Consider the following 23,098-nt stretch of genomic DNA (forward strand, 5'->3'; position numbering starts at 1 on the left):
AGCAGATCGACACTCCCACCCAGCTTGGTGTCATCTGCAAATTTGCTGAGGGTGCACTCAATCCCTACGTCTAGATCATCTAGGAAGATATTGAACAGCACCGGCCCCAGAACTGAGCCCTGGGGAACACTGCTAGTGACCGGCCAGCAGTTGGACTTTGCCCCATTCACCACCACTCTCTGGGCTCGGCCATCCAGCCAGTTTTTAACCCATTTAAGATTCCACCCATCCAAGCCCCGGGCAGCCAGTTTGTTTAGGAAAAGAAAAGTCGGACGGGAGGAAGAGGAGCAAGGAAAACACTTTCAGGAGTTCACAGCTATGCTGTAACCTCTCTTCATAGAAAATACACGCTAGCATCTGTGCTGGTCAGTCTACAGGTTAGGAGGTTGGATTCTTGACTGTTGTCTCATATGGAAGCAGCTGAGAGGGATATTTTCTGTCATCTGTTCTCCTAGAGACTACCAAGGAATCATTTTGGGCCTCGGTAATTCACACCTTCCTCTCCTCTTTCCTGGTCTATGAAACTGTGACTGTGATATACACGTGAAGACGCAGTCTTCAGCATTTTGGAAACTCCAGCCATGCAGCATGCTACAACATACCTCCTCAGCCTCCTTTTTTCTAGGTTTCAGATTTATGTGTTCTCATCAGGCTCTATAGACAGCATTCTGTTTTCTTGTCTCATGAAATGATGTTATTTCAGAGCACTATTCGCTGAAACTAGTGTGTCATTAGAACTTGATCTGGAAGAACTATGTTAACCAGTAAGCTGCACAAATCTTTAATCTGTATAAACATGGATAATTTATATTTCTTGTTCTGCTACCTGTGTGGCATAATTAACTTTCTATGGCTAAGCCTAGCACAGCTTAAATTTTCAGAGCAGGCAATTCCAAAAGCAGCTATATATGAATTAGGTTCTTCTTTTAAATTTCTTCCATCATCTTGTAATTTGTAACTTTTTAAAGCTACATGTCTAGAAAGGCTTTTATATAGCCACTAACAATCAGAGTTTTAACTTCCAGAATAGTCCTGTGTCATTCACTGAAAAAATAAAAGCCCTGCTGACAAAGAGAAAGATACGTATATTTTTTTAAAATTAAATGGAGACCTTTCATATTAACAAAAAAGCTTCTGTCATGTCAGGCTATCCTTTCACTTTCCCATAGCACTGATACTGTGAAGGCAACTTTCTGGCTGCATGTAAAATTGTGCAGTAAAAAAAAGAAAGGTCTCCTAACGTGCCTACAACCATATCCCGAAAAACTTACTACTCTGCAGAAAAGTCTGCAATATTATGTTCTTAATATGATACTGGTACACTGTTAACTCTCAGGCTAACGTGTCATCATCTCTTTAAGCATTCCTAGTATCACCAAAACACAGACATTGAAACTACAACAGTTTTGACAAGGCTATTTCATCAAGTCTGTTAATGACTTGGCTGTTAATGGCTAGTACTCCTTGTTCTAGGCTCAGGAGCTGATCTATCATTCAGCACAGCTGGAAATGAGAACAAGAAGCCACTGGAACTCACAGAGGCAAGGTCCTGCTTTCAGAAAGAGGCGAATGATTTACTGATCATTTTGAGTTCCAAGACCAAATGGGTTTTGAACTATCAGCAGAGGTGAGATCCTGTTATTATTAGCAACAGAGCTTTATGTAATGGGAGCTGTCATCCAGCATCCACGCCTCTCATAGCATAAGAAACCATCAACCACATGATCAGCAGTATCTTGCAGCTATGAAAAGCAGACATTCTCCTGCTACCCTCTCCCATTTGGAATGCCTTTAAGAGTAATGTATCCTTTTGACTTCCCACAGGCAGTTGTAACCGAGTCCTTCCCTACAAGAACTGCTGGCATTCACCACTTAAAAATAAATATAACATACCATTATACACTATTTCACTTCAAGCACTGATTAAACCATAACAATTAAAGACTGTATATACACTTTCACTGGGCTAAGGGAAAGAATTTTGTTCTTTTCACTACTCCATCCTGGCAATCAAAGACAGCCTGAGTTTTCAGAGTCCCATCAAAGTCAGCAGAGCTAGGGCAGTTCATAGAAGCCAAAGACTTGATCTCTGATCTCTATTTTAAAATCTGATGTAAAAATTAAACTAAGATTATAGGGACCGTAATACATAATAGACATTACAGCTTCCTAAAATCTAGACATATACAGATTTATAATCTGTCTGTTTCTTTATTTGTCCTGCTCTGAAATAAGGAAACTTGGATATGGAAAATTTGGATCTAATGGCTTTCTGGATATGTGAGTACTTCAGCACTCTAAATTTTACGTGCAGGAAAATCTTTCTAATCCAATAAATTTCATTTTGTTTTCCTTACCTATTATTGCTTTATCCCAGTGTTTTAGGCAAAAAATAGCTTAAATTATGAATGCTAACAGTTGGCAGGTAATTGGCTGTAGGAGGCAGGGATGAAGAGGGAGATCAATTTTTAGAATTGAATTTTGAACTCTCAAGCAGAAGCCTGCTACTTGGTAACTGCAACTGGTACAGGCTAGTTGCAATTTTTTATTATAACACCCAGACTAAGCAGAAGTGGCATGCCCTCAATCCTCCAGTGGCAGAGACAGGAAACTGAACCACCAGCTACAAGGCTGATCATAACATTGTGCTTTGGCACATGGACTATTTAGATTGGACACACCACGAGCTTGGGGGTCTAGAAAGAAGAGGAGGTGGAAAAGAAAGGTCCCCAAAAAGAAGCAGTTGCCTCAGAAGGAAGAAGGTGGGCTGGAAAGATGAAGGTGAAGAGCCTGCTTAGAGATAACATGCTGGAAGTAGGGGAAGATCCCAGAGATCAGGGAGATGGAGACACGGGACATCCATGCATTTTGGTCGATGACGCCCAAGACTGGTAGCTACAAGCAGTGGCACAGCAGGAATGAACATGACTTTGTGCCTGGCCTTCCCTGGCCAGCAGCTACCTCCTTACTGGGAGTGACAGTGGGGAGCTAGTGAATGTAACACTGGGAAGGGAGCAAATAAGCCAGTGGGGGAGGCATTCAAGTAGGGTAAAAGCTCTGATCTCCTTGGTTCTTAAATAAACCCCAGTATCCAGATTCACTATGGGTTGTTGTTTACATTGTCTCACCAGTAACGTGAGATTTAAGCAATAAACCGTAGGCGATAATAAACCATTTACAATCATTTGTCCAGTACTAGCTCAGACTTCTATGGAGAGTTTTAATAAAAGATTGACATTTATGAGTCAACATGCTTGATTCATCTGTACATTCTGAATTTTTAAAGTTCAATTTTAATGTACTTCTATGCATTTGAGAATGATTCCACAGTTTCAAACCTACAAACTATACAGCACAGTAGGTTTTATATTCATTTGAAATCCCAGCACAGAATTCTTTCTTTATGAATCTACCCATTTTTCACCCAAGCAGAAAAAACAGCAATACCTTAGTTCACAGATTCGGGCCCTGTTAATCATAAAATTACACTGAAGAGGTATTAATTTAGCATAGGAAAACAAAATTAAATACTCCGCAAGTTTACTGGAGCTATTGATACAGTGTTCAAAATTAACTCTGACTACTGGCAATAAGGAGCAGCTCCAAATTAAAACTAAAGCCTCTTGCTCCTCTTCTCTGCTCACAATGATCTAAATTAATATCATAAAGTAAACACTACAAGCCTTTTATATCTTTATTTCCTCTGACTTTGTTTTGTAAGTTCTTCACAGTTCTCTTCCAAGGCTTCTGAAAAAATCAGGTGATGGATTACATGGTCACTGTCAGAATTATACACCTCAAAAAGAAGAGGTGCTCAAAAAGAATCAGTAGCAGTTGTAAAACTTACCTAATTCCTTCTTTCTTTCATAAAAGGTTAAGAAAATGGTTTGTTATATGGTGAATAAATGCTGATGGCTAAAAGTATAATGGAATTAAAAATACAATCTTACACTGAACTCAGTAAGGAACCTCTGTGTACATTAAACTATTTTTACCACTCTTTAATGTGAACAATATGCCAACGTTTAGATATCTCTTAAAATTACCCTAAGTATTCATAAATATATATTATTATATACAGAATATACACATGTGGAGTATTTTTGTGTGGTATCATCGGATGTCCACAGGCCCTGATGTGCTGAGGGATCTGGTGATGTCATTGTGAGGCCACTCTCAACAATCTTTGAATGATCATTGCTACTCGGGGAAGTGCCCAAAGACTGGAGGAAAGCATATGTCACTTCTACCTTCAAAAAGGGCAAGCAGGAGAACCCAGAGAACTACAGGCCAGTACGCCCCACCTCGAGCCCCAGGAAGGCAATGAAACAACTAATCCTGGAAATATAAGATTACTTCTGGAATATGCTTTAGTGTCTGCCTGACTTATAATGCTTTCTTCAGGTCTCAGGTCTTTGATACGGGACCATCAGAGACAAGGAACAGAAGCATGACTGTATATAACCATTGTGTTTTCTCAGCTCCACTTTAACCTTTCTAGGATAACACTAGAAAAGGGAGAAGGGAACCTAAAAATGCTAAGGAAATACAGTTTGCACATGAAATGCATAACCTGGAAGAATTAAATGAATTATTGCTCTGAATTATGGTTCATTTTTTTGAAATGGATTACAACAATTCAAGAATGACTCATCACAGAAACATCTACAGTGCCTGGCCAAGTAGACCTGAAGGTCAAAAAGGTAAGCAAAATGTTTAGAGAATATATGGTTGCTCCACTGAAGATAACAAAAGTGTTCTACTGACTTAGTAAGTTTACCCAGGATTTCACCCATGCACACATAAATAAATGGCACTGAAATTAACACTGGGAAATGGTGATACTAATATTCCTCACTTGACATTCTGTGTTCAGTTTCTGTGAGACCGACCCAAAAAGGAGTATGGTAAGAGAGAAGAATGGACGGATGAGAAAAACCACGGGAGGCATGGAAGAGACTCCCATATAAGGAGAGATTAAAAGACTGGAATTGTTTCATTTGAAGAGGAAATGAGTAAGAATTTACCGGATTCAAGAAGAGGATGAAGCCAAAAAAAACCCAAACCAGGAAGCAAACATAACCCCTGTAATATAACCTTCCACACCACTAAAACTACAGTGATAGGAGTCTTCACGTCCTAAGAAGCACGCAAGCTCTCCAAACTTCTTTTTGGCAACAAATTGCACTTAACTGGGTTAGCAGAAACATTCTTGGAGCCTCTTTAAGAGCCAGAGTGAGCCAGATTCCAGTCAGAATGACAGTGTCTTCAGGCTTGAGTCACACTACCATCCAGACATAAAAAACAGCAGATTGCAACCTCTGGCAGTTCCTGCCAGAGTCTCTTCCTCCTTAGCTTCCCTTTCAAATTGTTATGTTCCCCAAGCGAAGGAGGTTTGCTTGTTTGTGCTCAGACCTGCTTTAGCTACAAGCCTCAAGCACTTCCTAAAAGAAGATGTGTACCTTACCACAAAGGGTTGCAAACATTATTTATTACAAATAAACATGAGACTGTGTATTTCTATTTGCTCTTTCAAAATACCAAAGCCAGCAGTCAGCCAATGAAAGTAAATTTGATGAGTTCAACAGTGATATTGAAAGACATATTTTTTTTACATAAGCCATATTTAATTTGAAACCTACTGGAGCAATGAGTTATTGAGACCATGAATTCAGAGAGACTGAAAAAGTAGAGAGATTCTCCAAACAGTAGAATTTTTCCTGACATATATCCAAGCAGTGCAGAATACACTGTTGACAGGTTAACAACACGACTCATCTGACAGGCAAGTTATTCCAAGTGGGTTACCTTTTATTTTTCAATTATGCTGCTTCTCTCTGAATCATTTACAGCTACTCTCCTGTCAAGACTCATTACTATCAATTAACAAATACAATGATACTAATGTTTGGTCAAGCATGTATTGGTCAAAGAAACTGTCAAATAAGTGTATCAAATAGAAACCTCTATGACCAATCAAAAAGTTTTCTGCTTCACCTAAGCAAGGCTTATTCCTCATTACATGTTGTAGCTACTGAAAATGAAGTGGGAGAGGTAGTTATTTGATGGAAGAGGATGGAGCTTGGTGGGGAAAAGAGAAATCTTCAGGTTTTGGCAGTTTTATGATTAGAATCTGTGTTAGAAGCAGAAACAACTGAAAGAATATGAAGAACCGAGACAAGGAGAAAAAAAGTTTAATTGAAGTTTCCTTACTCACATAATCAAAAAATAAGATTTAAATTTTTTAAAGAGGTCAACAATTTTTTTTCTAATATACAACTTTCAGTGAACCTATGCAGTGGTCTCCAAAGTGGAGTGCACACACTATTGGGTGTGCACAAGACAATCCATTAGGGTGCAGGAAGAAAATATTAGAACTTCAGCAACACACGTTAAGTTACAAATAAATAAATATACATATATTGAGGGTGTATGCTCAAAAATTTTTAGTGATGGGATGCACAATAAAAAAATTTGGAGACAGCTGATCTATAGGACTTCGCCACTCTACCTTTAAGAAAAGCTCAAGTGCTATTAAACACACATCTTGAGAAATAATTTATAGCCATGTCCAAGTTTCACACAGCATAGTGTAAGAAAAGCCTAAATAGATTAAATAAATTTGTAAAAAAGTAAACAGAGTTGATTCATCGTTTGATGGAAATACGTTTTGTATTAACATGCACTTTTGTTTTCTCTGTCAATGCCTTTTTAATTATAAGCATTTCATATTGATTCAGAATGCTAATCAGATGATACCATCATATTAAAAGTCCAAATGAGCATAGAAATATCCATTAAAATAGAGGACAATGTACCACAGACTCCAAGTTTCATTCATCATCTCAAGTCTTTTGAGAAAGGATCAGCTGAAGTGGGGGCTGCAGAAGTGTAACACTTGAATAATCTATTAAGCTACTGTTAGTAAGTGGGTTGTGTTAGACTCAGTCAAAATGATAATATCTAAAAACTTGTAAAGAAGGGTAAATGTGATGTGTATCATATTAAGAAAACTGAGTCAAAATGAACAAGAAAGGAAAAAAAATTGCCTCACCCAAGTGAAAATAAGATTTTAAGGAAAATAAGGTTTTTTTAAATTCAGAGGTTTTAACATACATACCTACTATATAACATAAAATTAACATCAAGAATTAATTAGATCTATTTTAGAAGCTGATGGTCATTTTTTTAATGCACTAACTGCAATGAACGTAACTAACAAACTGTAAGCAACTTCAATCCTCCCTTTCTTGGAAAGCTGGCTACACAACTTATTGATGCATAATAACTAAAAATAATGTAATCGCTTATTCTACCTTAATCGTAACAACACAGAAAATTTGCAGGCATTGAGGTTACCCCTGTTAAACTGATGTAACTTGAAAAATGTTTCTTTTCAGTGAAATCTTGTGATAAGAATACAAGCATAAGAATGACTGGATCAGACCAAAATCTATTAAGCCTGGAATCCTGCCTTTCAAAGAGGAGTTCCCAAAGCAGCATCAGCATCTCTTGGTATTTCTCCAGACCACCACCTCAGATGCCCATGCTTTGCAGATCAAGCATTCTCTGAAGCAGAGGGGAGGTGACAAAGACAGATGACACAAGGGCAGTGCCATTACAAGCATTTTCTGTCTTGTCTGTATTCCTTTCCTAAGAATTCCAAGACTTGTACTTGCTTTTCTTGACTGGTACTGAGCACTAAGATGACATTTTCATATTATAACTTGGACTTCTCAATTTTTGGTAGTGTCAGCTAACTCTGAGCTCCTTGTTACACAGATGAAAATAAAGAAATTCCCCTGACACTTTATATTGATCTATACCGAATTTCATCAGTGCCAGGCAAGGTGATGGAACAGATCATCCTGAGTGCCATTACACGGCACATGCAGGACAATCGGGGCATCGGGGCCAGCCAACATGGATTCATGAAAGGCAGGTCCTGCTTGACCAATGACCTTCTATGACAAAGTGACCTGCTTCGTAGATGAGGGCAGGGCTGTGGATGTAGTCTATCTAGACTTCAGTAAGGCATTTGACACTGTCTCCCACAGCATCCTCCTAGACAAACTAGCTGCCCGGGGCTTGGATGGGTGGATTCTTCGATGGGTTAAAAACTGGCTGGATGGCCGAGCCCAGAGAGTGGTGGTGAATGGGGCAAAGTCCAGCTGGCGGCCGGTCACTAGCAGGGTTCCCCAGGGCTCAGTTCTGGGGCCGGTGCTGTTCAATATCTTCCTAGATGATCTAGACGTAGGGATTGAGTGCACCCTCAGCAAATTTGCAGATGACACCAAGCTGGGTGGGAGTGTCGATCTGCTGGAGGGTAGGAAGGCCCTGCAGAGGGATTTGGACAGGTTAGATAGATGGGCCGAGACCAACGGCATGAGGTTCAACAAGAACAAGTGCCGGGTCTTACACTTCAGCCACAACAACCCCATGCAGCGCTACAGGCTGGGGGAAGAGTGGTTAGAAAGCGGCCTGGTGGAAAGAGACCTGGGGATGCTGATCGACAGCTGGCTAAACATGAGCCAGCAGTGTGCCCAGGTGGCCAAGAAGGCCAATGGCATCCTGGCCTCTCTTAGGAATAGTGTAGCCAGCCGGTCTAGGGAAGTGATTGTCCCTCTGTACTTGGCACTGGTGAGGCTGCATCTTGAGTACTGTGTCCAGTTCTGGGCACTGCACTTCAAGAAAGATGTTGAGATGTTGGAGCGAGTCAAGAGGAGGGCGACCAAGCTGGTGAAGGGTCTGGAGGGTCTGACCTACGAGGAACGGCTGAGGGAGCTGGGGTTGTTTAGCCTGGAGAAGAGGAGGCTCAGAGGTGACCTTATTGCAGTCTACAACTACCTGAAGGGAGGTTGTAGTGAAGTGGGAGTTGGCCTCTTCTCCCGGGCAACTAGCGATAGGACAAGAGGACACAGCCTCAAGCTTCGCCAGGGGAGGTTCAGGTTGGACATTAGGAAGAATTTCTTTTCAGAAAGGGTTATTAGACATTGGAAGGGGCTGCCCAGGGAGGTGGTGGAGTCACCATCTCTGGATGTGTTTAAGAAAAGACTGGACATGGCACTTAGTGCCATGGTCTAGTTGACAGGGTGGTGTCAGGGCAACGGTTGGACTTGATGATCCCCGAGGTCTCTTCCAACCTGGTTGATTCTGTGATTCTGTGTGACACTGACACTTCACTTCATGCTTTCCAGATCATTTATGAATGTATTTAACAGCACAGACCTAAGAACCTCTGCTAGTAACCTGCTTTCACTGTGAAAACAGCATATATTTCTACCCTTCGTTTCCTAAGTCTTAAATAGTTATTTATGCATTTAAGCATCTATCCTCTGCTTTCATGAAAGCGTAGTTTCTTTATAAGCATTTGGAAAACAAAGTGTTTGTATGACTTCTGGAAAACCAAGTACATTATCTCAACAGAACAGAAAACTTGATATTTTCATTAAACAGCACACCAAGAAACTGATAATGTATTATCTCTGAAATTGGTCAATTAAAGCTGTACAATGTTGGATGTCTGATCTATTAGCTAGAGGTGGAATAGTGAACTCTCATAAACAGGTTCTGTCCTGAGAGAAAGATGTGTGTGTATTTGTAGTTTCTCTCAAGGAAAACTCACCTTCCTTACCAATAGTATTTTTTCCAAAATTTAATTTAATTTTTTAATAAATACAAAATGACATTGTTTATGATTACCAACCAATCAAGCCTTTAAAAGACATCTAAAATCTTGACATGAGTGACAAATTACTCGAGTTCAAAAAGCTTACTTAAAAACTTAAAGCTAATTTTGTTCCTATGAAGAAATACACTGCTTGCTTTCTTGCAATCCACATTCACAAAATCCTGCAATTATTTCAGATTTTCTGCTGCTGAAATAATTATTAAATACTAAAAACATATAGAAAGACCCAAGGAAGAATAACTAGCAAGACCTGTATTTCTGTAAGAGCAGTAAAAGCAAAGCTGGCACACTAACCGCTTCCCTACTAACATTTGCCTGTCGCATATCATTTTACTCAGTGTGTACTATCGATGATTCAGCCAGAGAATATAAGGAAGTGATGTTGATAGTTACCTATTTTTTTAATCCTATTTTTACCTACTCCCTTCTGCAGCAGAAAGAAAAGAATGGTAAGGCAAGACAGGGGGTTCGAAAGAGTCTGCTGATGTAGAACAAATAAGAATCTTGAAGTCTGTATCCAGAAGGTAACAATTATAATACTTACAAGCTGAAGAAAGGACAATGAGGCAAAATACAAACAAAAGAAGAATCTTTTAATCCTAAGAACTTCAAACACGAAGTCATCTATCTGAAATTCATTATCCAAGAACAATGTAGGCTAAAGAACAGTGAGGGGTACAAAAATCCACTTTAACCTACTCAGTAGTGAGCCTTACCTCTACAGAAATAAGAAAAAAACATGACAGCTAGAGACAATTAAAAGGACACAGAGAAAGAATAATTTTAAAAGGTATCATCTTGGACAGGATAGAGAAAACATAGTTGTATTTCTCAAAGACTCCAGAAAAAGAAGGTGTTAACACAGCCATGAAGACACCAAGAGAACGATGTTTTTCAATCACAATGAAGCAAAGTCACAAACTCTGACCAACTATGTAAGTACTATAAAATGATGTTCAAAGATATAACATTATTATGTTTATCTCAAGGAGCTGGCAGTCAAGCTAACATTACAATCCAGTTATATGTTGATATATGGTATTTACTATAATTGCATAGTTATCCACAGCTTTTATTCAGTTCAATATATTTTATCATATACCAAACAGTATAAACTGCACTGAATCCACATAAAATGTCAGCATCTAATGATCAGATGGTGTCACATCTATGTGGTGTTAAAACAGAAACAGCTTCTTAACAAAATCAGTGGATCAATTCCTGCCCTCATCAGCTCAGCAAGGGAACACAAAATAGCTGCTATTTGACTTTCTTGCCTCAGGAATCCTGCCAAGTTGAGCTCAACTGCTCACAGCAAGCAGATGAAGTACATTCCACTAATTTGCACAAGATGCTAACCTTTCATCGTCTGCCTTCCAGCGGCTGGCAGAGATCTCTTACATGCCAATGTAATTTTGCCCCAGTAAAAATAGATAGGACTTTTATAAGCACACTCATATTATAACTGTAAATATAAAATTGTTTTTTGCTCTATATGACATGAAAAGAGTTGGCAAATTTACACAGCAGTTTTTAATAAACTTTCATGAATAAGGTATAGCATAGGGCATGAACTATGCTGGCAAGAACAAAAGTCTGAAGGCATCTAAAGTAACTGTTTGCTTGAAAGCCTCAAAAAACAGAAATCAAAAAGAGTCAGAGCATAGAAGCACAGAGCCACAGCAACTCTCATTTATCAGCTTGTTCTATAGAGTCTGTGTATGAAGGACTACCTCTCAATAATTAATATCTCTTTATTGGCATTAACAAATGGCAGTTGAAATAAATAATTTTAAAAGCCTAGTCAAAAGAATACAAAACAGCTCCCAAAACTAGGGGTTAAGCTTAAAGAAGCCAGTTTATCGGAGAAAGCATATTCCATTCTGTTCAAATCTACTATGAAATTTTCATAACGTTATTTTGGTGATTTGTATCTGCATTCTTTATTTCATGAGTGGAACATGAAAGTTACCTTTTCACAGATCCAGTTGAAGGTTGAAGCTTGTAGCAAATATTACTTAATCACATCAAGACTGAAGAACACTCTTCAACTTAAGCTCACCTTTCATAAAGTTTACTTCCTTTTCTTGAGCAAACAGTAAGAATGCATTTTAGAGAGAGCCACCTACAAAGATGCAACTTCTGGTTTCTCTTCCTTTCAGTGTTTATGAATGACTGACTGCTCATTTGCAGCCACCTTTGATTATAACTTTGACTGCAACTTCAGTACCTTGCTTCCTGGTTTGGGCTGCCTACTAATTTTTGAGAGTATTCTAATCAAAAGGAAATCTTCCTACAATTATAACTTGATAAAATCCTTTCTGCAAAGATTCGGATCATTTTTCAGTCTGAAAGCCAATTTAGCTAAGTAAATGTCAGATTCAATGAACACATCAGTGGAGATTTTCATGGCACTAGAAAGGACTTTCCTCTCTCGTGCACCAGGAGACCAGATGCACTTCTCTAACATTTTGAAGAAGAAATGAAATAGAAAATTCACAGCTAAAAAACCAGCAACATGGGAAGCAACATGTTACTGATAGAATGGTGTTAGTGATACTGTTCGATGAACACCCAGGAGTGTAGCCTAATAAACCGATTGGGTTCAACATACAAATTTGTGGGTTTAAGTAATACATTTCTGACATATCCCCATATCTCCTATACAAACACTATCAGAATCCCATGTAGTCAACTGAAATAAAGTATTAAACCAGATAATATTTAAAAAAATACATAAAAGGAAGAAACAGTGTAAGAGATGAAAATAAAACTGTACTTATGAGGGCTACTAAGGTTCATAATGAAAGTTCCCTTTTCCTCTTTTAACATGCAGTTGACTGAGTCTGTAACGCAGCACATCCTTTTGCTTCCACTCTCATAATGCCCTGCTTTTCACTTCCAAAATACCAGAATATATATTGGCACTGCATGACAATTCCTCTGGCTGAGTGCAATTGCCGGTGCTTATCTCCTCTGGACCAGTCAGCAGACAGACACACAACATTTGTTCAGCAAGTCATGCAATTCTTACACTCCATTAAAATCCTACTGCATAATGCACCAATGCAAAATGCAAGTAATAATGTTCATTATGAATATAAAAGCACAGCAGGTGATGCACTCTGAGCTCATTAAATTTCTTGTGTTTCACCAGAAACCTCTAGCTCTACCACAAACTGTTTCAGTTATACTGTATGACATCCGCAGCTACAATTTTCTTCCCTAAAATGGACTAAAGTGCTTCAGCTACAATGAGCAACTCCTCTCAATTATAAATTTTTTAGATAAATTTTCATATCTTTCAAGAACCTGTAATATAAGCTCTAAAACAGAAGATGATCATATCTATTATCCTTAAACTACCAAGAACATAAGTGCAATAAGAAAAAAATTAATCACAGGTTGTCCAGCCTTTATAAAAGACCTTGTAATTAAGTAAACTATAATGAAAATTAGAAAATGCATAGTATTAGGATATGAACTGATTGTACAACCCCATAGTACTAGGAGTGACAGTTCAGCTTTCTCTACTCTGACCAGTATTGACATGTGCAATAAGAAATGAATGCAGTGGATCAGTACAGCTTTTGACATCAGATATCAGTGCCTCAGGGGATGTTTACCCACAGTGCACAGTTTTCAGCAGCAAAGCTGTAGCAGCAACACTGTGTTCTACTGCCTCTTTCACACATGCCATTCAAAAATAATTGTCATAATATACCTTGAATTTAAAGAACTTTAGAATGCATATTCTGCTTAGATACTTGTAATGGAGGCTAGAAATAAAACACTTCAACCAGTTCAACATAAACATCTGAACATATATTGCATTTCTTTTGTCCTTCCCACTGCTCAAGTGCTCAATATCAGCCACCATAGCGCTCAAGACCACACTCTCCTGTTTTCAGAGAAGTTTTTCCTGCCGTCAAAATAAATTTTCAAGGCATATCCAAATTAAGTATCATGAAAAAAATTCTTATGGCCCTGTATTTAGTTAGACTTTTTTTTAATTAAAAAGGAGAGACAACGTATCTTCAGCTGATTTGTGATGCACTATTGCCAAAATCTATAATAATTTGAAAATATGTCTGAATGTATTTCAATAAAAAACTGCCTGCATTAGTGTGAATACTTCCCCGAACATTACAGACCATTTATAAAGTTCTTTCTCTTCTCCAGTGTTGCAGAACTGGGCATACTTTTCCTCCCCTCCATGACACAGGAATTTTAACTTTGCGGAAATTAATTGCTGCATTTACTCAAGGCTCACATGTGGGAGGATGCTGATGCTCTTCAGTGTTTACGGAGGAAACGTATTTAATTTCTTGTATAACTTGAGACATCTGACTGAAGGCTTTAATTTGTAATAGGGTAATCATAAGTCAGGCCATGACATATTACAAGTTTCATTTGCTCTCCTTTGCATTTAGAGAGAAAAAGTCTTCTGAGCATAGTGTTGTTGTCTAGAGAAAAACACTGAACTGTTAGCAGATCAGTCTAACTAAATCCAGCAATCTGTCAAGGACAACAGAAAGGGCTTCTTCAAATACATTGCAGATAAAACCAACACTAGAGCCAGTGTAGGCCCACTGATGAGTGAGGTGGGTGCCCTGGAGACAGAGGATAAAAAGAACGCAGAGTTACTGAATGCCGCCTTTGCCTCTGACTATACTGCTGGAGGCTGTCCTGAGGAGCCCCAGACCCCTGAGGACCCAGAGGAAGTCAGGATAGAGCAGGAGTCTGTCTTGGTTGATGAGGGCTGGGTCAGGGACCAATTAAGCAATCTGGACGTCCATAAATCCATGGGCCCTGATGGGATGCACCCGCAGGTGCTGAGGGAGCTGGCGGAAGTCATTGCTAGGCCACTCTCCATCATCTTTGCTAAGTCGTGGGCAACGGGAGAGGTGCCTGAGGACTGGAGGAAAGCGAATGTCACTCCAGTCTTCAAAAAGGGCAAGAAGGAGGACCCGGGTAACTATAGACTGGTCAGCCTCACCTTCATCCCTGGAAAGGAAATGGAACAACTTGTCCTTGATGCTGTCTCTAGGCATATCAAGGATAGGGGGATCATTAGGGGCAGTCAACATGGCTTCACCAACGGGAAGTCATGCTTAACCAACTTGATAGCCTTTTATAAGGACATAACCTGGTGGATAGATGATGGTAAAGCAGTGGATGTGGTCTAGCTTGATTTCAGTAAAGCGTTTGACACTGTCTCCCACAGCATCCTCACAGCTAAACTGAGGAAGGGTGGTCTGGATGATCAGGCAGTGAGGTGGATTGTGAACTGGCTGAAGGAAAGAAGGCAGAGAGTGGTGGTCAATGGGACAGAGTCCAGTTGGAGGCCTGTGTCTAGCGGAGTCCCTCAAGGGTCGGTACTGGGACCAGTACTACTCAGTATACTCATTAATGACTTGGATGAGGGACTAGAGTGCACTGTCAGCAAGTTTGCTGATGACACAAAACTGGGAGGAGTGGTTGACACACCGGAAGGCTGTGCTGCCATTCAGAGAGACCTAGACAGGCTGGAGAGTTGGGTGGGGAGAAATTTAATGAAATATAACAAGGGCAAGTGTAGAGTCCTGCATCTGGGCAAGAACAACCCCAGGTATGAGTACAAGTTGGGGACAGACCTGTTGGAGAGCAGCATAGGGGAAAGGGACCTGGGGGTCCTAGTGGACAGCAGGATGACCATGAGCCAGCAGTGTGCCCTTGTGGCCAAGAAGGCCAATGGCATCCTGGGGTGCATTAGAAGGGGTGTGGTTTGTAGGTCAAGAGAGGTTTTCCTCCCCCTCTACTCTGCCCTGGTGAGGCCGCATCTGGAATATTGTGTCCAGTTCTGGGCCCCTCAGTTCAAGAAGGACAGGGAAGTGCTAGAGAGAGTCCAGCGCAGAGCCACGAAGATGATTAAGGGAGTGGAACATCTCCCTTATGAGGAGAGGCTGAGGGAGCTGGGTCTCTTTAGCTTGGAGAAGAGAAGACTGAGGGGGGACCTCATTAATGTTTATAAATATGTAAAGGGCAAGTGTCATGAGGATGGAGCCAGGCTCTTCTCAGTGACATCCACTGACTGGACAAGGGGCAATGGGTGCAAGCTGGAACACAGGAGGTTCCACTTAAATTTGAGGAAAAACTTCTTTACGGTGAGGGTAACTGAACACTGGAACAGGCTGCCCAGAGAGGTTGTGGAGTCTCCTTCTCTGGAGACATTCAAAACCCGCCTGGACACGTTCCCGTGTGACATGATCTAGGTAATCCTGCTCCGGCAGGGGGATTGGACTAGATGATCTTTTGAGGTCCCTTCCAATCCCTAACATTCTGTGATTCTGTGATTTCTTTAATGTTAAAGTTCATGTGCAATTGGGGAAGGAAAACCTTCCTGTTTAAGAGCTGGTATTACAGCATGTTAATATAGAAAACATATCTTAGCAATTAGTCTTCACAGGAAACTCCTGCAGTAGGACAGGAGGATGACTGAAAGCAGACACAAGTTAATGAAAGCTGGGATTCCATCTTCAGGAAATCATACTGAAGAATCTGGTATGACAGTGCAACTGAAAAGGTACAAACAACAGACCCACCCCTTTTCTTGGGTTTCAGCTGTTAAACTTCTTGAGATATCACAAACCCCTGACTGACTGGTCTCCACTCCTCCTCCTCTGGCAAACCTCACATTGTTGTCAAGGTTTCATAATAAGATCTCTTTACATAGCTAACAGGAACAGGAAGCTTCACCTTCTTAACTAAAGCAGCAAAAGGAAGACGAGGGAAAATGTGGTCCTGTTGCTGAATGGGACAGGTAATCTAGTGACAAAGGTTAGGGAAAAGATCAAGGTACTCAATGCCTTCTTTGCCTCAGTCTTTACAGGCAAGATCAGCCTTCAGGAGTCCCAGATCCCTGAGACCAGAGGGGAAGTCTAGAGAAAGGAAGGCTTACCCTCAGTAGAGGAGAATCAGATTATGAAACGTTTAAGCAAACTGGACATACATAAATCCATGGGGCCTGACAGGTTGTACCCGTAAAGTGGTGACCAATGTCATTGCATGGCCACTCTTGAATACTGTGCACTGTGTCCAGTTCTGTACTGTGTCCAGCTCTAGCCGCCCTAGTCCAAAAGAGATATGGACTTAATCTAAATAATAATCTAATCTAAATCATAATCTAAAAATAAATAATTTGCCACCTTTTGCACAGGGTCAGAATACATTTCTGGTATGCACCATCAAACGTTCTGGATGAACACTGTATGAACTTGATAGCAATATCATTACTTAGGGCACAATTTTTTTTAAGTACTCTGTACTGTTCTAAATCTATTGCCTCTGAAGTTAGTTTAAAAATAACTGCTTTTTCAAAGTATACTTTGTCAGCTTTGCTAATATAAAATATTACAAATACACATTTATTTGCATAAGAACTAGATAATTTTTCATTGCTAAGGAAGGAAAGGCCCAAGGAAGACTTTTAAATCTTTTGGCAGAGAGGAGAAAAATGATTACTTCAATTTTCAATACAAACAAACAAAATCGTAGTCTTTGGGCCACATGGAATTAAGAAACCAGTATACTTTGCCAGAAGAGCCTTAAGATTCCTCGATCCTGACTTGTTATCAAAAAAATCCACTTCATTTTAGTGAGGACATGAGCGATGGCTGTAGTTAAGGTTACATAAATTAGGCACTCTCAAATAACATGTGAAACAGCTTTTAGCATTGGACTGCTGGTTGGTCAAAGAGATGATAGTAATATTTCTCTCTCATATTTTCCAGAAGTAGCTTTAGATATACAGGGGGTGAGGCAGAAGGGGGAACAGGACACCAAAACAAATAAAAAAAGAGAGAAAGAAACAAATTCTATTACTAACTACTACTAATTGGATGATAAAACTGAGATAAGAACTATTCTCAGGGATTAGAACTACTAATCACTTTCAGTGAAAACAAATTAACAAAATTAAGAATTAAAGACTCTGAAATGCTATGACTACACAGGTACGATCACACCCTATTTCCTGTAAAACTATGAAACAGTATGCAAAAAATTATAATACATATAGTTCTCAATACATCACAATCTTACACGTGTGTTTTGCATTGTAAATTTATTCAAGATACAACAATTTTCTTAACCTATTAATTGCCTCCATTACAATGACCTTCTAAAAGATTTGGATCCCCTAAATTCTCTATTTTCTTTTTCTTTTTTCTTTTTTTAACCCATCATGACACACTGTTACAGTTGCACAACTTTTCATAGAGTTGATACAGTCAGTGAATTGCAAAAGGGCAACAGTCCATCACAGAAACATCATAAATCAATAACAAGAAGATAATAAACAAAGATAAATTTCTTTCATGAGTTCATAATAAAAAAAACCCACAACAGATAAAATGATACAGCTGATCAATACTGTCAACAACTGTATAACAGAATTATTAGGAAGTGTATGATAGCGCACTCTAGGGATTTACCTTTAGCTAAAATTTGGTGACTAGAACACAGAACAACAGTACTTTGTGATAGTAATAATCTCAAACCTTCAGCCAGCAACATATACTCTAAGCTGGAGGGCAAGAGGAAAAAAATATACAGATTCTGGGCAATTCTAGGTACCACCCACAGTTTCATGCAGTGCTGGTTTAATAGCCTTCCTCTAAAAATTGCAGAGTTGCTTATGCTTGACCACTTTTGTGGAGTGATGCTTCACCTGAAAAAATAAAACCATAAATCCCCTAATGCTCTTAAACAGTATAGTTCTCCTTTCTCACTTGCAAATACTACATAAAGTGCTGCTCTTGAAGATTTAAACAGCTACTTGCCCAATTTTGGTGAACTGGAAGATATGTGGTCTCCATTTCAAAAGGATATAAACAATACATCAAATAAAGCACTAAATTCCTTGCTGTTTTCTTCCAGCACATCTGATTTACTGATCTGGAGTGATTATTTTCTGTGGGAAATACGAAATAAAGATTATTGGTATTTTTTCAAAATGGAAAAATTTGTATCCTGATATGGAAAAGATGAACGATGACTTACAGGAATGACTTGCATTATTCCTTATCGTACTTCTTCCTATTCTAATCAAAGACTATGGAACAGGGTCCTATACAAGAAAACTATATTTAAAAGCTCAGTTGGCTTAGACTATGTGACCTAACTCTTATCTCCACTCTTTTCAGCATCCATTAGGACTTTGGCTTTCTCTTCACTAATCCTACACCCTTCTATAGATCCAATTTTGACTTTTATGTGACATATATGTCTCCCTGTTTTTAAGCATCTTTCCAGATGCTCTAACTGCATGTTCCAACTGCAAAAATAAAGCCCTTCAGCCATCTTCTAAGTTTTAGTTATCAAATACCACCTTTTACATCTTTACAATTCCAGCATTCACTCTACTGCATACCCTCGTAAACTTTGCACCATTCCTAGTCACATAACTCATCCCTTCTTACATCTAAACTTTTGACAAGTCCTGTTGACACCTAACGGCATCCCCAGACTTTCTCTACATTCCAGTCACGTAATTTCTGCTTATTTCCTACTTCAATTTGAGTAATCCACTCTTTATGGTTATTCTGCTGGCCAAACATGCTCCTTAAATCCATTTATCATTTCCCTGCCTCCAAAATTTGGCCTTTCACCTTATGATTCAGTCATACTACACCCCTTCTTACATCCCTGCACCTGCTAGTCACCTTCAGACTATAACTTTCATTCTCTGGCTTTGCACTGACTTATATTCTCAACTTATCTCCTCTGATTTTTGCACTTCCTAGGCCCTAAATAGTTATTTTCTTCTGTTCCACTTTTTCACCTTCCACACCATACCTGTCAGACAATCAACACTCCTGTACAAGAAGCATCCAGCACTCCTCTTGGAAAGCCATCCATAAATAATATATATTTCTAGAATTTTATTTACTTCCTCACCTAGAATTTAAGTCTTCCTCTTCCTTTCCTAAATAATTTTAAAAATAAATCATGTAAGGAGTCAGAGCAGCCCTGGCAGGCATACTGCCTATTTCCGATGGACATTCTTATGGCACTTATACTATAAGGTAAAAGCTAAAAATCTTTACTTTAAAAGGAGCCAGGTCACTGTTAGCAAGAACAGCCTTGACAATTCCTCCACAGGTAATTATGAACTGACTGCATTGACTAGTAGAAAAATGTATATTCTATCCAATTAAATATTAAACTGTTGATACTTCACGCAAGATATGTGAAGACCAATTCTAACTTTCAAGCTACTCTGTTAATTAAGTAAATGTTAAAATATCTATTGTAGTTTGTTGTTACTTGTTACATTTCAGTTCTACTGTGCCACATGGGATGATTTTTTCCTTTAAAAATGTAGAATATACATATTTGAAATTGCTTTTTAAAATTAACCTATTGCTTAACTAGTAATATGGACAAAATAAAAGGCTGTTAAAAAGTACATAGTGCAACAGGAAAAAAAACAAATCAATAGGCATAATATGCCTATATACATCTGAGAAAGATTTTGACCCAACATAGGTGAAAGTCCATACAAACAAAATCTCCTTTTTCTTGAATCCTAACTGGGACAAAAATACGGTGGATCTTTTCGGTTGCAAAAGCATGACAGTAATTTTCACTGTTTTTCAGTTACCTGACAAGACAACTTCAACTAGGTCTCCTTCTTGAATATCTGCAGCTGATTTCACCAACTGGAGAATGTTTTCAGAGGCAGGGTCATGGCGGAAGAGCAGAATTTTGTCGTACATTCCATAGAAACCACATTCAGGAAACTGCAAATACAAACCCATCAGAATTTACTACACTGTAAATAAGTAACCGTAAAAAACAATTAATATAATTAATTTTGAGAGCAGAGTAGTCCATTCCTCAGACTAGTACCGAACAGAATATATATTTTTTCACATATGACAATATTTATTACTATATTCTGAAAATGGCTTTTCCCCCAAGCAAGATCATTTGCCTTCCTCCTCCTCTGTAAGCAATACGGTATCCACTAGAAAATGAGAAAAAAAAATAAGTGCATCCCTTAGCCACTGCTGACAACTCTTCAAAGAAAAGTTCCTGAGCAAGGTGATCTAATTAAACACTCCTGGAGCAGGTGTTTGGACTAGATGACCTATGGGGGTCCCCTTCCAGTCTATATTATTCCATTATTCTAAGATTTCTCTCCAGTAGTGCCAAAAAAAAATGCCTTGAGGCCAGAAGAAATATTTTTCAGCTCTGCCTAAGATGCAATGCCTAAATGATAGCTCATTCGAAAATACCTGTTTCTTCAGACTAGACACATCCTACCTTAAGTTACTAGACACATAAAACAATGTTTCCAAACTTAATCATAATCTTCTATTTCAATGCAAAGGTGTTGGAGCTTTGAAACCAGATTAAGTCCTGTTTAAACTATAAAAGATTTTAAAAAACTCAGAGGTTATAAATTAAACTTGAGGTTATTATCCAAGCAACATTCTTTTCCATCTTTTTTGCTGCAGCACAAAAATGGGAGTTAAATTTTTTTCACACTCCCAGCTTAAAGAACTAAGATTTTGTTTTGAAAACATAGCCAAGAACCCCTTTTTGATACAAAGGATTCAATTCAATTTTACATAACTTAACTACTCCATGTAGTATCTGGGAGTTTTATCAACATGCAGTGAAAGAAACACAATGATAAACACAGCTCAAGAAATAAACTGTCAGGTTCTGAGGTTATAATTACTTTGAAAAGAATGCAGAATGGAAGGAACACAACAAAGAGTTTAAAAGAGTTTAAAACAGTATATTCATTATTGATTACTGGAAGCTTTGCAATCTATCCAAGTATCCCAAGAAAGTTATGCATTTTTTTAAGTTTTAAAGCATGCACTGAAAAGAGAGAGACAAAATGGCCAGATCCCTGGTTTGAATGAAATGCATCTGAATCTCTGAAGTTTTGTCTGTCTTATTCCAGATTATACCATAAATACTGAACCACTGCTAATTCTTGGTTAGGCAGATTACCTGCCTGGAAAAAAAAGTTGCTGTACATATTATACTGAACAGAAACAATTTCCAGTCTTAAACATAAAAGCATTCTCACAGAATATCTGCAAAATTCTGCTATAGTGCATGTGTTCAAAGATGCAGAATTTTTGCTCATGTGCACTGTACACCACATCAAAAATCCTAGATAGATCACTTATCTGTATTATATGAGATACTATTTCAAGGCCATTTCCTTAAGCACCTTTATCATCTACTAATTATAAACTGAAAGAGTTGGCAATCTATTGCCAAACTTTGAGAAGACTGGCACCAACATCAACACATATTTTTAAACAAGCATTACAATTACATATATAAAAGAGATATATATTTGTAAAACTTTCCTAGGAATCAGTTAACCATTCACATTCACAATCTCAATCAAATGAATAGTCACAGTAATAGCAAGGTGTACTTTACCATGTTCATAAAGCTGAAAATGGCTTACTACGTCATATTTCCAAAATATTTCTCACTGATGATTACCACCTCTATGTGGACCAAAAACTTGCTCTTTAAAAGTTTGGTCTGTTGCCTTCTAAAAAAGTTATGCATGGTTTTATTCTTGTTAAGAGGAGCAAAAATGGTATTTTCTATTTTTGTATTCCTCTGTAAAATCATAAACACTTAATAACAGAGTTCTGTAAAAGATATGCATTACCACATTCAAAACTTACAGAAGCAACACCAGGTGCAACAAAATTAGTAAAGATGGATACTGAATTTTTGTTTATTTAGAATAAAACTGTCATATAGGCCATAGTTCTAATGGAGCTGTTAGCCAGCCAAAAGTCACACTTTGTCATGCAATAACCAGTGAAGTAATGAAATGATGCCATATTTGGATGATTCCACTGTGCAGGCACCTTCTACTTGCTTCATACTCACCTCAGAAAAGTGCATTTTCCTGGGAAGGCAGGAACAATTCTTGACTGTACATAGGCATTATGGGTGGTGCCTACACATCAAAACCATTCAATTCTTATTCAATTACCAAAAGAGATGTAACCTTAACGAACCATATTAACTTTAAATTATTTTAAAAGTTTACCAAGCAGGTAAAACGGCAGAGAAAATAGAAAGTTTTCGAAAGAGAATGTAGACAAAACCAATTTTCATTACACAGCAATGCGAATCTGGGCATCTTTGTGTCTTCCTGTTACTCTATAGCCATATTCTATATGCTAAAGTAATATCCTCCATCATCTTAACTAAAGGAGAAAGGGCAGAAGAGAATCGAAGTTTCAATACAATTTAAATCAACTCCTAAACATAGTGACAAGAGTAATTTTCACCTAAGGGAGGAACTTCTGAGAAACAGTGCAAATCCTGAAAAAAGTTCTCTTACATATATATATATATACATATTCT

At 38.5% G+C, this 23,098-nt stretch overlaps 1 protein-coding gene across 2 annotated transcripts in view; it reads right to left on the bottom strand.

Moving 5' to 3' along the window:
• PRKD1 (protein kinase D1) overlaps nucleotides 1-23,098 on the bottom strand; it is a 156,813-nt gene that overhangs the window by 52,792 nt on the left and 80,923 nt on the right. For both annotated transcript variants that reach the window (XM_068398168.1, XM_068398167.1), the window contains exon 2: nucleotides 20,337-20,475. In XM_068398168.1, coding sequence (XP_068254269.1) covers nucleotides 20,337-20,475 — 139 coding nt within the window. The remainder of the gene's footprint in view (nucleotides 1-20,336; nucleotides 20,476-23,098) is intronic.

The sequence above is a fragment of the Nyctibius grandis genome, chromosome 4 (genome assembly GCF_013368605.1).
Source record: "Nyctibius grandis isolate bNycGra1 chromosome 4, bNycGra1.pri, whole genome shotgun sequence".
NCBI classification, from domain to species: Eukaryota; Metazoa; Chordata; class Aves; order Nyctibiiformes; family Nyctibiidae; genus Nyctibius; species Nyctibius grandis.